This window comes from Diospyros lotus, chromosome 9 (genome assembly GCF_014633365.1).
Source record: "Diospyros lotus cultivar Yz01 chromosome 9, ASM1463336v1, whole genome shotgun sequence".
Lineage (NCBI taxonomy): Eukaryota > Viridiplantae > Streptophyta > Magnoliopsida > Ericales > Ebenaceae > Diospyros > Diospyros lotus.
Window position 1 is genome coordinate 36,437,828 of NC_068346.1, and position 18,854 is coordinate 36,456,681.

General features: G+C 35.6%; 2 protein-coding genes across 3 annotated transcripts; one reads left to right on the top strand and one right to left on the bottom strand.

Annotated features, from left to right (window-relative positions):
- Nucleotides 1-1,354: 1,354 nt before the first annotated feature.
- On the bottom strand, nucleotides 1,355-3,521 carry LOC127809728 (transcription factor TCP8-like). 2 transcript variants are annotated; one of them, XM_052348757.1, is made up of 2 exons: nucleotides 1,828-3,521; nucleotides 1,355-1,693 (listed from the first exon to the last, which is right to left on the bottom strand). In XM_052348757.1, exon 1 carries the CDS (start codon nucleotides 3,142-3,144, stop codon nucleotides 1,849-1,851), a length of 1,296 nt encoding a protein of 431 aa, XP_052204717.1. In that variant the 5' UTR covers nucleotides 3,145-3,521; the 3' UTR covers nucleotides 1,355-1,693; nucleotides 1,828-1,848. The 2 variants fall into 2 exon arrangements, with proteins under 2 accessions (XP_052204717.1, XP_052204716.1); XM_052348756.1 differs by having other exon boundaries at nucleotides 1,824-3,521.
- An 8,220-nt stretch (nucleotides 3,522-11,741) lies between these two features.
- On the top strand, nucleotides 11,742-18,346 carry LOC127809397 (COBRA-like protein 1). Its single transcript, XM_052348157.1, has 6 exons — nucleotides 11,742-11,802; nucleotides 11,929-12,008; nucleotides 16,616-17,129; nucleotides 17,223-17,376; nucleotides 17,506-17,774; nucleotides 17,889-18,346. Exons 1-6 carry the CDS (start codon nucleotides 11,742-11,744, stop codon nucleotides 18,191-18,193), a joined length of 1,383 nt encoding a protein of 460 aa, XP_052204117.1. The 3' UTR covers nucleotides 18,194-18,346.
- Nucleotides 18,347-18,854: the final 508 nt, after the last annotated feature.

Below are 18,854 nucleotides of genomic sequence, written 5' to 3' on the forward strand. Positions count from 1 at the left end.
TCTTCAAATTAAAGGTTTTCTCAATTCGATCACCGATTTTACACCCATTAAAACTAGCCACATTTTACAATTATTTGTCAAAAAGTCAAAAATTCATTACTTGACAACAAGGCCCGTAACTCTATTTTCTTACTTGACAAAAAAACAAAAAATAATGACTTTCGAGTCAATTCTACGTCAATATTAGAGAGTACGAGTTCATGAGTCTTTACCTAGTCAACAACTATCCGGGTGTGATAGGTTGTGGCTTACCTTTCTTTTCTATGCGTGGTCTTTATTCAATTCCACTTGTTATCGTTTTATGGGTCAAGAAGAAAATGCAAGACTTTGCGGGGAGCAAAAGTAAATAGGAGAAAGTAGAGGGAGTGAGAGAGAAAAACCCAGAAATAATCAATAATGATGCAGAATAAAGAATGATTAAGCAATGAAAACGAGGGGAGACAAGTGAATGAAGACTGTGGAAGGAAGATCAATGTCACTCTCACTTGTCTCTCCGCCCAATGCACCCGAGTTCACTCACCGAGTCAACTCAGAGATTCCCCTCTCACGTACGTCTACACTTTCTCCTAAAAATAATATTTATATTTATTAAAAATTTTAAAAAAATAATAAATAATTATAACAAACTAACACTGATATATCTATTTTAAGAATTAGTTACCTATCCAATATATAACTTTGGCACTAGACATTTCCCGAATAACACGATATATCTATTAGAATTCACGTCTTACTCATTTAATAATTTTGGTACTAAACATATCCCGAATGATATTACTGGTCGGGATGAATTTAATAATGTATAAATTTTTAATAATTTTATTTAAAATTAATAATAAATCTACTTATTGTTATATTATTATGGAATACTATCAACTTTGAATAAAATTATTATAAATTTGAGAATTTTGTATTGTCTTATCAAAAAGAGATCACACTAGTTGACTCGCCCTTGAAAATATAAAAAAAGAGCGAGTTTTTTGCACATTATTGTTATAAGTACTTCGAGAGAGAGAAGAGAAGAAGATGAAGAATGTGATTTCCCTTTACTTTGCTTCTCTAGAAAAGATTCATAGAAATTTAGCACAAACCCTTAAATCAACAAACAAAATGAAGAATTTAAAGAGATCAGAGAGATTTTATGATTTATGTAATGGAAGAAAGGAGAAGCCAAAGAGCCCTTATAAATTGGGTAGCTAATTAGCTTTAATTTTGCTGAGGATTTGAGGAAGGAAATGTGAACTTTAATCTGAAAAGGAAGCCAAAGAGCCCTTATATATATATATATTGCCAAAATATTGTTTGATGTTATGATCATATATATCCACTTTTTGCTGTTGCTTGTTTACCGCTCTACTTGTTCAAACAAACCAGATTATAATATACTAAATACAAACCAATATCCTCCTATACAATCTCTCTCTCTCTCTCTCTCTCTCTCTCTCTCTGCAATTCTAAAGTCCCTTTGATGAATCTACCAGATTACATTTCCAACCTCGACAGCAATCTTAATTAAGCAAAAGAACCCAAAAGAAGATGATGGAATTTGAACCAAAAAGAAAGACTCAAAAATGAGAGAATTACTAGCTGGATACCTCTCATCTCTATACCCTGCTGTGCTGATCATCATCCATATGAATCCAATCCTGCAGGCACCCTAAAAGCAGTCTCACAAAACTCTCAACTTCTAAATCTGCAAAACCAAATGAAAAGCATTGATTTCTTCAGATTCATGACAGCCAATTAGAATCCAACTAATTAAACTGATTCATAAAAGTGTTACATTAATTAATGGTTGATCAAGCAAAGATCAAGTTAATTACCGACTTTGGTTTGATCAGAGTCATGTCACTGATCATGAGAGCTATCTGGGTCATCCTCTCCACTATCAGTAGCTTGAGGCTGGTGCTCTAATGGCTGGTTTTGCTCAGAATTCATATTCAACCCGGCCCTTGAATAAGCCTGGAGAGCAGCCACCATGCCCATATTGGTCTCAGAAATTCCTAACCCTAGATGCTGAGATGGTTGTTGCTGTTGCATTAGCATTGAACCCAGTTGAAGTTGGCCGGCTCTTCCCCCTTGAAACTCTAAATTTCCGGCCGGAAGGTTAAACCTTGGCATGAACTGCAATGGCGGTTGAACTGTGTTGCCAGCGGATGTCGGTGGCGCCGGAAAAGGCCAAATTTGGGTCTCCGATGGCCCCGCCGGCACCATCCAGAATGTGCTGCCGCCCGCCGGCATCATATTGGGATGTCGGAGGAACGTGCTCGATGATGGACCGGCTTGTTCTTCTTGTTGCTTTTGCAGTTGAATTTGAATGTTAGAGCTCCTGAATTGCTTGTTTGAAGGCGAGTTTGAGTCGGCTGAGGGTTCCGTTTGGGGCCGCTGAGACGGCGAGTCTTCTTTGAATAAATCTTCTCTAAATCTTTTCCTCAAATAATTGTCGGGCGTATCGCCGGCAGATGTGGCGGCGGCTGCGGCGATCTGATCGGCGGCCAGAGGATGAGGCTGGTGGTGGAACCCTAGCATCTGAGAGAAGCCCTCTTCGTAGTGAGAATGGTGCGTTAGGGCTAAGGCCGCGGCGGCGGTGTTGTGGAGCGAGTGAGGCGCCGACTTGGAAACGGCGGATCCGCCGCTCCGGAGCGAGACGTTCAGGGAGGAGAAGTTAGCCGGGATGGTGCCGGTGCCGGTGGTGGCGATGATCGCTGGCTCCGCCTGCTGGAGCAGCCACTCAATTGTCTCGCCGTCGGACTTGTGCCCCAATTCCCTCGTCAACTGGAAAACCCTAGCCGCGCAGGTGGCCGGCATTCGGATGCGCCGCCCCCTCCCCTCCACCTTGGTGTGTCGGTCCTTGGTCGGCCGCTTCGCCGCCTGGTTGCCAGCCTCCGATCTGGTGGCGATGGCCAGTGACGCGTCCACCAGCTGCGGCGGCGACGCGGCGGCGCCGGTATTGGCCAGCCCAGCTTGGGTGAAAGGGCTATACTGAGGGGAAGAAGAAGAAGCAGAAGGGGTGAAACCAAACTGCTTTTTATGGTGGAAGTGGTGCTGGGGCTGGGAATTAGAAGCGGCTGCAGCGGCGGTGACGGCGACGGTGGTAGGGGTGGGTTTACTGTTGTTGGGCTGGGAATCAGCGGTGATTTCCATTGTGGGGCTCTCTGGATTAATTTTTCTCAGATATTGGAGAATTTAATTTGCTGCTGCTGCTGCTCATCCATCATCTTCTTTCTTGCCTTTTCTCTTTCTCTTCTGATGATGACGATGATCATGATCATTCTTCAACTCCATCTCCTCCTCCTCCTCTTCCTCCTCCTCTTCCTTCTTCCCCTCTTTCTGGTAGAGAGAGAAAGTAGAGAGAGAAGCCCTTTTGTTTCGTTTATTTTGAAAGTCTTTGGCAGCTCTGGACTGGTACTTTTGTGGGGTTTCTCGGTTTCTGATTGACTCTTGTCTTCTTCACTCTCTCAAAGCTTCAACCTTGGGAGAGAGAGAGAGAGAGGAAAGAGGCAGGGAAGCAGGTGGGGGACCTGACCCTGAAACAAGTACTGTAGTTGAATAAAGGGCACCAAATTGATATTTTTATGACATTTCTGTCCCCCCCAAAAAACATCTTTTTATATTATATTATATATATATATATAAATTAAACAAGTGCATGAATGCAATGTTATGATGAATTTGGTACCAATTTTTCTTTTTTTTTTCTTTTTTATTAGAATATTGTGAACAACAAGACCTAACTTGATACAAAAAGATTACTCACGATGGCCATGCATCTAAACACCAACACAAACAATGTTTTTAAAGAGCGATAAGACGACGTATAATTAAATAAATAAATAATTTAAAAATTATATAAATTTATATTCGTTAGAAACAAAAAGGGATAACTAATTTAAAATTTAGAGCTTAAATGACACAAACAATTAACGACACAATGGACTTGTAGCTAGACGAACTTCATGGTCATGAGTTGAGGGTTGTGAACGAGCTCCGAGCAATTGCTTGGCCAATCCCATTCGAAAAACAAATGCACCGAAAAGAAAATGGGTTTAGAATTTTGAGTTTAAATGACACAAATAATTAATAACACAATGGATTGGTAGATGAACTTTATGGTCAAGAGTTGAGGGTTGTGAACAAGCTCCGAGTAATTACTTGGCCAATCCCATTAGAAAAACAAATGCATCGAGACTAGTTTGAGCGATAACCATGAAACAGAGCACCAACCTTTACAAAACAACTACCACAAATCCGCAACCCTAGAGTATTCCTTTCAAGAAGACTGCATAAGCTATCCCACAAGGTACAAAACAAACTCGAAACAACTATTTTTTGGGTATAGGTTAGATAAATTTATTAAATACAGACAATAACTGACAAATTTGTCTAGGCTCTTATTTTGTTGCATTTTAGTGTTGCGATCGAGCTTTTAGGGGTTTCAGTGATTGGTTGTCTTGGCACCTACCTACATGTTGATTGAGACTCCTTGCGATCACCTTCCTATTCTCTTTCAAGAGACAAAAGTTAACTCGTTTAGCTCTCTCTAGTCATATGATACCTTTGTACCTTTTCTTGTCAATCTAAGACGCTCTTAGTTTCAACTCATTTTTAACTGTATTCGGGTAATCCTTGGTTGTTCAATGATTAATTTAAGTGTCGTTCGGTTATCTTTTTATGTTTATCTTATCAGATTTTGTTGTCTTTTTCTCTCTTTTATAGGCATCGATCTTACTTTCTATTTGTAACAAAAGCAACAACTCACATTAAAAGATAACACACAAACATTTATACATATGCTATAAACATCACTAAAAAAAAAAATCTACACATAAACTTACTAAAAAAAATCTTACTTTTTAACCATGCATTACACACACAGTGTATATATATATGTATATTGAAAATATTAATTAAGCTCTCAAATTTGATATTTAGAATAATATTTTATATTAATGTATTATATATTATATTAATATACGAATATTATCCCAAATATCAAAATTGAGCTTTCAAATAATGTTTCCAAATATATACCTCCCTCTCTCTCAATGCATTGTAAAGTGGGAAGCTGCAGTTTGCAGGTCAGAAAACTGCATGAGCTGCCACTTACGTCTGTCACATATTTTCATATACTAAAATTTAAAAAAATCATAAAATAAATTTTAATTCTTTAATAAATTAAACCATTAATTTTTGAATTTTATATTTTATAATAATAAATTAATTATTATATTTTAATTTTTGTTACCATCGTCACTAAACTTTTTGATTTTCGTTACGATTCAATTTCCCTTTTGATTTTCGTACGTGACCTCGAAATTACTTAATTACGGGTTTATATTAATTTTAATATTAAATAAAATTTAATTTAATTTAAATTATACTTAATGCATATTAGGTCAATTTTATGATCAAAATTTGGTGAAAATTTAAAAGAGAGATTAAATTATAAGAAATAAAAATTTAATAATTATAATAAAAATTAAACTACGACGATGAATTTTTAAAAAGTATAAAATAAATAACATAATTTGCCCTTTTATTTTTTCTTTCTCCTCTTCTTCTGTTTTTTTTTGTAGAATAGGCTAAGTATCAGAGAGGCAGAGAGTCCAACAGTAGCAGGGCAGTGCAGGTAACCATCAGATGTCCATATAGCTAGGGAGCATCTAATGCTCTTCTTGGACAGCTCATCCCATTTTCCCTTTTTTTTAAATTTTAATTTTATAAAAATAAAAATAAAAAATAATAATAATAACTGCAATATCATGTCGTCATACATAAAAAACATAACAATATATTGCGATTTAATTTAGATTTGGTGCAAAATCATCTTGATCGATTCAATTGATGGATGCGAGAAATATGAAAAGAAATCAGATTTGATTTATATATATATATATGTATATTTATATAGATTTAATGAATTTTTTATTTATTTTAAGTAAAGGAGAATCGTTAAACAAGCATTAAAAAACCTTAAAGTGTGGCATTGGTCGCACTTAACTCTTATGCTACTTATAAGGAAATTAGATTCGACTGATTATATTAAGAAAGCAAAACAATTTAAATAAAGATAATGCGATTTAATTTAGATTTGACGTAATCGAATCGAGTGATGGATATGGGATATATAAAAAGAAACTAAACTTGACTTATACATGTATATTCATATGGATTTAGTGAGTTTTTTTCTTTTTTATTTTAACCAAATGGGAATAGTTAAATAAGTATCAAGAAATCTCATAGTGCGACGCATAAGTCGCACTTAACACTTACCTTTCCTATAGAACTAGATTTCGTGGGGGCCAATTTGACCTCAATTGGTCATGTTACATGCATAGCCCACCTTAAACATTGAGTAGAACTCTCTTTGAACTATCAAGAGTAGAGTCTCACCTTCTTTTTTTTTCTTTTCTTAATTTAGAATTCTTCTCCGTAACGGGTAATCGACTAAGCTTCAAAAATAAAATAAAAACTTTCTCATTATACTAACACTTTAGTGATCACTAAAGAGCAATAATCACAAACCTTAATCTTTCTAGGGCGATGCAAATGGTCCATTGCACATATTCGGGAGCTTGAGTTGTCGCAAGCTCGTGAGATCGAGTCTTTCTTGGTGCAATGTTGATAACCTACGTCTGTTCAAGAGGTCAAGCCCAGGCTCCCACTCACCACTTACATGTCTATTCACTCAGGTCGATGATGTGTCGGGCTATGAGTTTTAAAGAGAGTGGAACGGTTTTAACTGAAGACTATGCATTGAGCAGAGACTCCTCGAGTTTTTTATGCTAAAAAAAAAAAATACAAACCCTAATTAGTAATTATTGATCCCTAGATTTATATATGTGTATATATATATATATTATCTTTTTAATTCAGAACTAGCCAAGATTAACATTTTTTAAATTGTAAATGTGAGGCATGGAGATGGCTGTGATAAGGGTCAATGATTATATGGTGTTGCTTTTTTGGAGGCTTTAGGCAGTGGTTGGGAAAAAGGACAATTTTGTCCACTTGAATATCCAAATTTAAAATAGGCTATAGAGAGCAGCCCAAATCATCACAATTAATTGCCTTAATTTATTTCTGTATATTCCAAAGTACTACCCCCCACATACTTTTCATAATTAATCTATTTATTAATTAATTTGGGTGATTCATTGATCAACACTAATCACCCATTGGGACCCACTTTCTCCTTTACAATTAGTGTTGATTTGAACACATAACCCATCAATTATGTTCATCATTAGCATAGCATGGCCTTCTCATTGCCATCCTACATCAACTCACTTTATTTAATGTTTAACATTTTGTTATTGTGATATTATTATAACACGATACGATACGATATGATTTTTTTCCTTTTTAAAAAGAACTAGATGAATATGACTTGAGTTTATAAAATCAAATAATATCTCATATTTTAGGTCGTCGTAACAAATTTTTTATTTTTTTAGTTTCTTTTTAAATTCTTGGATACTAAGTCAATTCTTTTTTACTAAGTGAGAAATTGAAGAAAAACCAATAAAAATGGTTGACTTCTTGCACCCAAACAATTACTGAGTGAGATAAGAGCCATAGAAATTTATATGTCACATAGGGTATGCTTGGTATTGTTGTCATTTTGGCCGGTCAACTTCCAATTACGTGTTTTTAGCATTAATAAGCACAACAATACTCAGTTATCAAATGCTATCTTTATTAACACTTCTTTACATCACAACAAATTGTTGACTTCTCGCACCGAAAGGGTTGTCGAGTCAATTTCTTGCACCCAAACAATTGTTGAGTGGGATAAGAGCCATAAAAACCTATATACCACATAGGGTTTGTTTGGTATTGTTGTCATTTTGGCCAATCAACTTCTAATTATGTGTTTTTAGCATTAATAAGTACAATAATACTCAGTTACCAAATGCTACTTTTATTAACACTACTTTTACATCACAACAACCACAATATAACAATGCCAAACAAGCCCATAAACCCTTGTTTCAACATTGAAGCAAGACTCTCAAACCTAAAGGCCACCAAATTGTTGAAATGGTAAAGTCGGCTAGGTAGGTTACACAGAAACAGATACGAAACGAAACGAAAATAGAAAAATGATATTTTTTAAAAAAGTAAAAAAATGAAAACGCGGGGAAATGCATAAATAAAACAAATATAACTTTTTTGTAAGTATAATTTTTAATATAAAAAATAGTATTCAATCTAGAATGAAATATAAATTTTATAATTCATTGAAACAAATTTTGAAAATAAATTTTGTATAAAATTAAAAATTTTGTCTCTAATCTCTTTGTTAACGAAACGTGTTTGTGATATTTTTTTAATATTATAAATAACCTCAAAATATTTTTAAAACTACAAAAATAGTTTGAAAACTTTTATTTTAATATTTTTTGGCATTTCGAAAACGAAAATGTTTCGAAAATGCTAAAACGATGCCCCTAAGGCGTTTTTGTGACAGTCACAAAGCGACGACAGTGATTTTGGGTTGATTTTGATGTCACGAATACTCTTCATTTCATAAAAAAAAAAAATTAATATAAAATTATATTAAAATTTAGAGTATTGGGTTGAGAGGTGACCTCTAAATGTTCTGGCGCGCTGCATAGTGGGAGCAGTGGAATTACTGTAGAGCCATTATGCCATGTTTGTTTGGTTCTCTCTGTTTAATGGATTCTGATGGCGACCCTTCAATATTGCCCATTTCAAGCTTCCAACTCACAAAAATTGAATTTTTAATTACTGAATCACCCTAATAATTCATATTAATATCACATATATCCAAAATGGTACTGTCACCGGGCTGTCAGAGACATTCAACCCCCCCACATTTGCATTTGCACTGCCGTTACCAAGAAAGAAAAACCCAATTGACACTTCATTATCAGGCCTGGAAAATCCGTGCAATCTTGGGTGAGATTATCAGCGCCCCCCGGTTCCCGCTTAAATGCTCTAATTCAGTGTTTGATCCTCATTTCTTTCTGTTCCCATTGACTTTCCCTTTTTCCCACCTCTCCCTATTTACTTTCGCACTTGCCAAACAAGGGATACCTCTGGGAAAGGTAAGTGCAAAAGCTGCAGTTTTAATATTCCATCAAGGACCCCTTAAGAATACAGAAAAGCTGCAAACCCCCCTGACTTTTCAGGCTTGTTAGTTTTAGGCCCCTTCTATGGCGGAGGAAAAGATGGAAAAAGCCCTGGCCCTTTTTGCATTTGTGCCCCTGTATTTTGGTGCTTTTGCTGTTCGGTCATTTTCAGCATCAATGGCCCACTCCCCAAGCCCAACAACCAAACTTGTATTCTTCGGCATCATAAATAATGTTTTTTTTTTTTTTTTTCTATAACAAACTGAAAGTGAGGAATTATACATAAGTAAGATTAGGTTATATCCCGAATAAAAACACAAGCGAGGAGCTAGTAAGGCAAATGTTACATAGGGGAGCACAGGCCATGTGGCTTGTACCAAAAAAGAAACGTGGTTCGAGATGCGAATGACAATACAGAAGAATTGAATAGGGATCAAAAGACTAGAAAAAGTGAAAGTTGGCAAGATGTGATTGATGAAAGCCAAAAACGACTAAAAATGATTATGGTTTGAAGCAATTCGTTGACATTTGGCTTCGTAAATAATATTATTCATTATAATATGAATTGTTATTCTGTATTGATGTCTTATGTTATGTGTTATGTCAATGCAAATATACAAGATATCAAGTATAAAAATTGAGTATCCGAATAACAATTTTGATATTATAAATTATAATAAATATGCCAAAATCTCGAGTTTTATTTTGTGGAAGGGTTATTTAAACACCCAAAGTTTGATATTTTGACTCGTATTTTGCATTGATGTCTTGTATATTTGTATTATATGATACAAAATATAAGACATCAATAAAAAGTGTCCCCACAAATATCAATTTTTTTTTTTTTTTGGTAACGTAGGAAACTCGAGGGGTCCCCAATCACAGACATTCTTTGACTCGGAACATCCGACCATTTCTAAAACTCATGGTACACCTTTACTTGGTCTGTGTGTACGATCAAGTTTATCGTGAGTTGAAGCTTGAGATTTGGCCTATAAGATAGACACAAGTGATTGTAGAGACCTATACAGAGAAAGAATAGAACTCACAACCTCGTGATATCCCAAACTCTCGAACGCGTGTGTTGGATTGTCTATTTTATTTTTAGAAATTTTAAATATCAAATTTAAGTGTCTAAATAATATTTTCGCTTATTTTGAAGTCACACAAAGTGCTAATAATTAAAGAATGATTTATGAAATTATAAGATTTAATAATAATAATAATAAACTCTTATCATTAAAGCGTATCACAAGAGCAATTGAGCTTTATCTTTCATATTGTGAGACCAAGAGCATGTTTGCAGTAATGGTATCCATGATTAGGCTCTGTTTGTTTGGTTATAAAATGTTTTTTTTTTTTTTTAATATAGGCAAATACATTTAGGGCTCTCAAACTATTACAAAATATGATTTTTGATCCGTCATATACATTTGTTATAACAAAATTAATTAATAAAATATTTTTATATAAAAATAAAATATAATAAATACATAAAAAATATTAATTACACTTATTGACACAAACTCCAATCTTGCTACTCGTAATCCTTTCCGCCCAACTTCGGCATGTGAAAAATTGAAAGAAACAAAAACCAAAACAAACATGAACTTGAGTTTGAATTCTTCTGCAAGTGTCGGGGTTTGTCTCCTAGTTTAGTATTTGACAATAAAGTTAATACTCAAAAAAGAGTTAAACGAATATCACTAAATTTTTAAGTAATAGATATATTTATTTCTTAAGATCTTGCTTCTTAAATCAATCAATCCTACAATGACTAGGTGAGATCTCAAATCGAGATCATAGGATTTTAAGAGAGATTTTTTAACTATGGATCTTTTCGCCAGCTAGCATGAGATTTGGCATGACACTTGTCACTCTCTGTTCAATGGGACATGTATTGGGGCACCCCATGATAAATAAGTTTAGTAGGTAAATTTATAAACATGCCTAATTTGATAAGGCCCTTAATAAATAGGATGAAAAGATCTAATTAAGGAATTAACAACACTACAATGAAGTACGGAGAGATGAATTCTTGGTCGACGACGACTTTATTAATTTGAGGGGATTAAATTTACGATATCTAGAATCTTCTCACCAAATGAAAACAACATCCATCGGCCTACATATCATTATTCTTATCGAAACAAGGTAAGTTTATGGTGGGAGAGTAAAGCACGTGAAGTTTCAATTCAATCTCATCGATCGACTTAGATATATATCATTATTCTTGTTGTAAAAAGAGGATAAGTTTTATGGGAGGAGCCAAATGCGTGAATAATTAGTATTAGAAGTAAACCATAAACCTCGCAGCGACACTTTCTCCGCACCTAAAAACGAATTCAGCCTTACTTGTCACCCCCGCATTTATTATGAATTATTACATATTTAGTGAGAGAAACAAACCTATAGAGAGAGAGAGAGAGATTATATAGCGATATATGTATATAATCATATGTATAGCAGCATGCAATGCTATATATGGCCAATATATCTCTATATCTCATATACAAGGAGGGAGAGAGAGAGAGAGATTACTCTTACTTTTAGTGATTGGAGAAATCTTTGAAGAGAAAGAATCAGAAGGCGAAGAATTATTAATTGGATTGAAACCCATCTTTGATCATGGCTCGTAGGACAATGGGTTTGGTCTCGATTGTGATTTGCTTCGCTCTCGTCGTCAGTTTTCAGTCGCCAACTTGTAAGTAATTAATCAAATTTTACGTTTCCTAGCAATTCTGCTTTGGTTGATGCGATCGAATCCAATCGAACTGACTGAATTCAGGGCAAAATCTTGATGGGTTTTGCATTTGATTGTGTGATTCAGATGGGTTTGATCCGTTGGATCCGAATGGGAACATTACCATCAGATGGGATGTCTTGCAAGTGAATGACGATACACAAGATGTAAGTTTCAGTTCTTTCTTTATTTACGTCCAAACTATTCAATTTAATTTAATTTAATTTTTCTTTCTTTTTTTTTTTGTTTCTAAATAGAAAAGAACAAATCAGCATCATAGGATATTTTTATATAAAAATAAAATATAATAAATACATAAAAAATATTAATTACACTTATTGACACAAACTCCAATCTTCTAACTTGTAATCCTTCTCGTCCAACTTCGGCATGTGGAAAATTGAAAGAAACAAAAACCAAAACAAACATGAACTTGAGTTTGAATTCTTCTACAAGTGTCGGGGTTCGTCTCCTAGTTTAGTATTTGACGATAAAGTTAATACTCAAAAAAGAGTTAAACGAATATCACTAAATTTTTAAGTAACAAATATATTTATTTCTTAAGATCTTGCTTCTTATATCAATCGATCCTACAATCACTTGGCGAGATCTCAAATCGAGATCATAGGACTTTGAGAGAGATCTTTTAATGATGGATCTTTTCGCCAGCTAGCATGAGATTTGGCATGACACTTGTCACTCTCTGTTCAATGGGACATGTATTGGAGCACCCCATGATAAATAAGTTTAGTAGGTAAATTTATAAACATGCCTAATTTGATAAGGCCCTTAATAAATAGGATGAAAAGATCTAATTAAGGAATTAATAATACTACAATGAAATATAGAGAGATGAGTTATTGGTCGACGACAACTCTATTAACTTGAGGGGATTAAATTTACGATATCTAGAATCTTCTCACCAAATGAAAACAACACCCATCGGCCTACATATATATCATTATTCTTATCCAAACAAGGTAAGTTTATGGTGGGGAGAGTAAAACACGTGAAGTTTCGATTCAATCTCATCGATCGACTTAGGTATATATATATCATTATTCTTGTTGTAAAAAGAGGATAAGTTTTATGGGAAGAGCCAAATGCGTGAATAATTAGTATTAGAAGCAAACCATAAATCCCGCAATGACGCTTTCTCCGCACTTAAAAAGGAATTCAGCCTCACTTGTCACCCCCACATTTATTATGAATTATTACACATTTAGTGAGAAAAAACAAACCTATATATATATATATATAGAGAGAGAGAGAGAGAGAGAGAGAGAGATTATATAGCGATATATGTATATAATCGTATGTATAGCATCATGCAATGCTATATATGGCCAGTAAATCTCTATATATCTCATATATGAGGAGAGAGAAAGAGAAAGAGAGAGATTACTCTTACTCTTAATGATTAGAGAAATCTCTGAAGAGAAAGGATCAGAAGGCGAAGAATTATTAATTGGATTGAAACCCATCTTTGATCATGGCTCGTAGGCCAATGGGTTTGGTCTCGATTGTGATTTGCTTCGCTCTCGTCGTCAGTTTTCAGTCGTCAACTTGTAAGTAATTAATCAAATTTTACGTTTCCTAGCAGTTTTGCTTTTGTTGATGCGATCGAATCTGATCGAATTGATTGAATTCGGGGCAAAATCTTGATGGGTTATGCATTTGATTGTGTGATTCAGATGGGTTTGATCCGTTGGATCCGAATGGGAACATTACCATCAGATGGGATATCTTGCAAGTGAATGAAGATACACAAGATGTAGGTTTCAGTTCTTTCTTTATTTATGTTCAAACTGTTCAATTTAATTTAATTTAATTTTTTCTTTCTTTTTTTTTGTTTCTAAATAGAAAAGGTCAAATCAGCATCATAGGATATTTTTATATAAAAATAAAATATAATAAATACATAAAAAAATATTAATTACACTTATTGACACAAACTCCAATCTTCTAACCCGTAATCATTCCTGTCCAACTTCGGCATGTGAAAAATTGAAAGAAATTTGACAGAAACAAAAACCAAAACAAACATGAACTTGAGTTTGAATTCTTCTGCAAGTGTCGGGGTTCGTCTCCTAGTTTAGTATTTGATGATAAAGTTAATACTAAAAAAAGAGTTAAACGAATATCACTAAATTTTTAAGTAACAGATATATTTATTTCTTAAGATCTTGCTTCTTGTATGAATCGATCCTACAATGTCTAGGCGAGATCTCAAATCGAGATCATAGGACTTTGAGAGAGATTTTTTAACGATGGATCTGTTTGCCAACTAGCATGAGATTTTGCATGACACTTGTCACTCTCTGTTCAATGGGACATGTATTGGGGCACCCCATGATAAATATGTTTAGTAGGTAAATTTATAAACATGCCTAATTTGATAAGGCCCTTGATAAGATGAAAAGATCTAATTAAGGAATTAACAACACTACAATGAAGTACGGAGAGATGAGTTATTGGTCGACGACGACTCTATTAACTTGAGGGGATTAAATTTACAATATCTAGAATCTTCTCACCAAATGAAAACAACACCCATCAACCTACATATATATCATTATTCTTATCCAAACAAAGTAAGTTTATGGTGGGAGAGTAAAACACGTGAAGTTTCGATTCAATCTCATCAATCGACTTAGGTATATATCATTATTCTTGTTGTAAAAAGAGGATAAGTTTTATGGGAGGAGCCAAATGCGTGAATAATTAGTATTAGAAGCAAACCATAAACCTTGCAGCGACACTTTCTCCGCACCTAAAAAGGAATTCAGCCTCACTTGTCACCACCACATTTATTATGAATTATTACACATTTAGTGAGAAAAAACAAACCTATATATAGAGAGAGAGAGAGAGAGATTATATAGCGATATATGTATATAATCATATGTATAGCAGCATGCAATGCTATATATGGCCAGTATATCTCTATATATCTCATATACGAGAAGAAAGAAAGAGAGAGATTACTCTTACTCTTAGTGATTGGAGAAATCTCTGAAGAGAAAGGATCAGAAGGCGAAGAATTATTAATTGGATTGAAACCCATCTTTGATCATGGCTCGTAGGCCAATGAGTTTGGTCTCGATTGTGATTTGCTTTGCTCTCGTCGTCAGTTTTTAGTCGCCAACTTGTAAGTAATTAATCAAATTTTACGTTTCCTAGCAGTTCTGATTTGGTTGATGCGATCGAATCCGATCGAACTGACTGAATTCGGGGCAAAATCTTGATGGGTTTTGCATTTGATTGTGTGATTCAGATGGGTTTGATCCGTTGGATCCGAATGGGAACATTAGCATCAGATGGGATGTCTTGCAAGTGAATGATGATAGACAAGATGTAGGTTTCAGTTTTTTCTTTATTTATGTCCAAACTGTTCAATTTAATTTAATTAAATTTTTTCTTTTTTTTTTTTTGTTTCTAAATAGAAAAGGTCAAATCAGCATCGTAGGATATTTGTGCATGAACTTCCCCCAACCTCGTTTCTACCCATAAAGCGAGGCTTGACGAGGCTAGTTTTGACAATTACCATCTTAACCCTTGGCTATCAAGTGTTACATTTATTTATTAGCATAGCCCTCTCGATGCATGCTTTTATGGTTAATTAGGAGAGACTTAGTAATTTTATAGGTGTTTTATTTATTTGTGAATTTTTTTACCTAATGTTTTATTTAAGTCAACATTAGCACTTAAGATTGCTATTTTGATGCTGGCCCAATTAGTTGATCGATCGAATTAGCCCAACCAACTATCTTGTCTTGTAAGTGCTTTATCTGCTTGTGGTTTCATTACTTGATGTTTTGTGTGATTCAATAACACTACTTAAGATTGGGATTTTGGCACAGACCTAACAGCCAATTGTTAGATATTATAGGTATTGCAGGTATTTTATTCGTTTGTAGTTTCACTACTTGATGTTTTGTCTGGTTCAATATAATACCACTTAGGATTGTGATTTCGGTGCCGACATGATTAGCAATTAGGTCGACCAACAGGGTCTACTAACTGTTTCATAGCATATGTGTTTTACCTATTTATGATTTCATTACTTAAGGTCTTGTCTAATTCAACAATACCATTTAAGATTGTGATTTTTTATGCCAACCTAATCAACCAACTGAGTAGGTGAACAACGGCAACTTAATAGCATAGGTGTCTTACTACTTGTGAGTTTTATGGCTTCATGTTTTGTCCAGTTCAACATAATACTACTTAGGATTGTGATTTCGGTGCTGACACAATCAACAAATAGGTTGGCCAATAGGGTCTATTAATTGTTTCATAACGTAGGTGTTTTACCTAGATACGATTTTATTACTCATGTTTTGTCTAGTTCAACAATACTATTTAAAGTTGTGATTTTCAATGCCGACCTAATCGACCAATTGAATTAGCCGACAACGTCAACCGTTTAATAGCATAAGTGTTTTATTACTTGTGAGTGTCACGTTTTCATATTTGTCTAGTTCAATGATACCGCTTAGGATAGCAATTTTCTGATGCCAACCCTATCAACATATTAGATATACCCAAAATTACGATTTTACCTAATTTGTATTTCATTTATTAGGGTTACTCTGCGCTATTACATGCAAGGATTATTCAAACCATTAAGTAGACGAGCTATTAGCATTAGGCCATCAGCCGGACAACTAGCCATGTCCCAAGAAGGAGACGGAGACAGGGACAGGGCCAGGGACAGAGACAGAGACAGAGGGAGGCTTGCCCACGAGGATTCTCGATTCTCGAACCGTAGTTACTGTTCTGTAATCATTTGTTCTTTGTTCTGATCATACGTAGATGCAAAATTTTGCAGGTAAAAGTCAACATCTTCAATTACCAGCTCTTCCGGCACATCGAACATCCCGGCTGGAAGCTAAGCTGGACATGGCCGGGCGACGAGGCGATTTGGAACATCGTTGGGGCGGAAGCCACGGAGCAAGGCGATTGCTCGGCGTTCAGAGGCCGGCAAGTTCCCCACTGCTGCGAGAAAAAACCGGTGATCATCGACCTCATGCCCGGAGCCCCCTTCAACAAGCAGGTCGCCAACTGCTGCAAGGGCGGGGTGCTCTCGTCCTTAACCCAACGTCCCGACAATTTCGGCGCCGCCTTCCAGATGAGCGTCGGCTCCGCCGCCGTTCATTCGGGGAACGTGACGATGCCGGTAGACTTCACTCTGGGGCTCACTGGGTATTCCTGTGGAGACCCCTTCAAGGTCCCGCCGAGCAAGTTCTCCGAGGACAACGGCCGCCGGCGGACTCAAGCTCTTGGTGATTGACTAATTGACGTCGTTGTTGCGCTTGTTATTTTGCCAATCTGAGAGTTGATTCTAATGTTCTTTTGATCTGGGCCTTTTTTTGCAGCGACGTACAATGTGATATGTTCGTACTCCCAGTTTCGAGCGGCGACTACGCCGACATGCTGCGTTTCCTTGTCGGCGTTCTACAATGAGAGCATTGTCCCATGCCCGATGTGCAGCTGCGGCTGCCAGGGACTGTCCGGACCAAAATGCGTCAAGTAAGTAATTCACCTATCATCTTCTTCCTCAATCTTCACCTCACATGCATTCGCAGTGTGCCCCAAAGCTTCTGATATTGGCCTGCCTTTCTGTAGCTATTTCTTACCATGTTTCATTTCTTTCTACAGGCCTGGTGATTCTCCGGCGGTGTTGCAGCTACCCCACGAAGCTCCGGCGCCGCTGGTGCGGTGTACCCGCCACATGTGCCCAATAAGAGTGCATTGGCATGTGAAACTGAACTACAGGGAGTACTGGCGGGTCAAAATCACAGTGACCAATCTGAATTACGCACAGAACTACAGCCAATGGAACTTGGTGGTGTTGCATCCCAGTCTGCATACTGTGAGTCAAGTCTTTAGCTTCAACTACAAGCCGCTCAACCAGTACGGCCATATCAGTAAGTTTTGGTTGGATATGAATAATAAATGCTCCATTCTGGATGGGTTCTGATGACGAATGCAACAAACCCAGATCAAAAAGTTTTTGATGCGTTACTGTTGGGTCCTTGCAGATGATACTGGAATGTTTTATGGGATTCAGTACTACAATGACATGTTGCTGCAAGCAGGGGATAATGGGAATGTGCAAACGGAGATGTTACTGAAGAAAGAAGGATCCAATTTCACTTTCCAGGAAGGATGGGCTTTTCCCAGGAAAATTTCATTCAACGGGGAGGACTGTGTCATGCCGCCACCAGACAACTATCCCGGCGTCCCAAGCACTGCTCATCTTGGCGCACCCCCAGCAGCATTTAGCATCACATGCACATCATTCATGTCCCTGTTACTGCTACTTGTGGCATATGTTCCTAACTAGTTATTGTAGCATAATAATCTTTTTTTTTATTTTTTTTAAGTTCAATAAGTAAGTTTAGGGTTTCAAGAAACAACTTTGTAGGAATAGCCAACCCAACCCTTTACCCCCACCCAGTAATTAGGTTAAGCTCCACTGGGCCAAATTCATACTAACATTTTCTAGCTATACCCCAGCACAAAAATTAAAAAATAAATACGAAATGAAAAAATATATATTTTTTAAAAAATTAAAAAAGAAAAATATGAAAAAACATGTAAATAAAAAAATATAAAGACCTTTTTTAATATAATTTTTTTAAAAAATAATTACTCAAGCAAAAAATAAACATAAATTTTGAGTCAGAAAAAAATTCTATCTCCAAAAATTTCATCTTTAATTTTAAAAATGAATTTTTTTTGTCCCTATCCTCTTTATGTACTGAAACGCATTTCCCAATTGATAACATGTTTTCAATATTTTTTTTAATATTATGAAACGGCTTCAAAACATTTATAAAATTATAAAAACAGCTTAAAATTATTTTATTTTTTTTGGTGTTTTCCAACATTTCAATAAAAAAATATTTTAAAAACGTCAAAACGGAAGCCGAAAATGTTTTCATACATCATAAACCCCAAGTGTCAAGCTATCAGACAGACAACACATTTGCCAAGCCCTAATA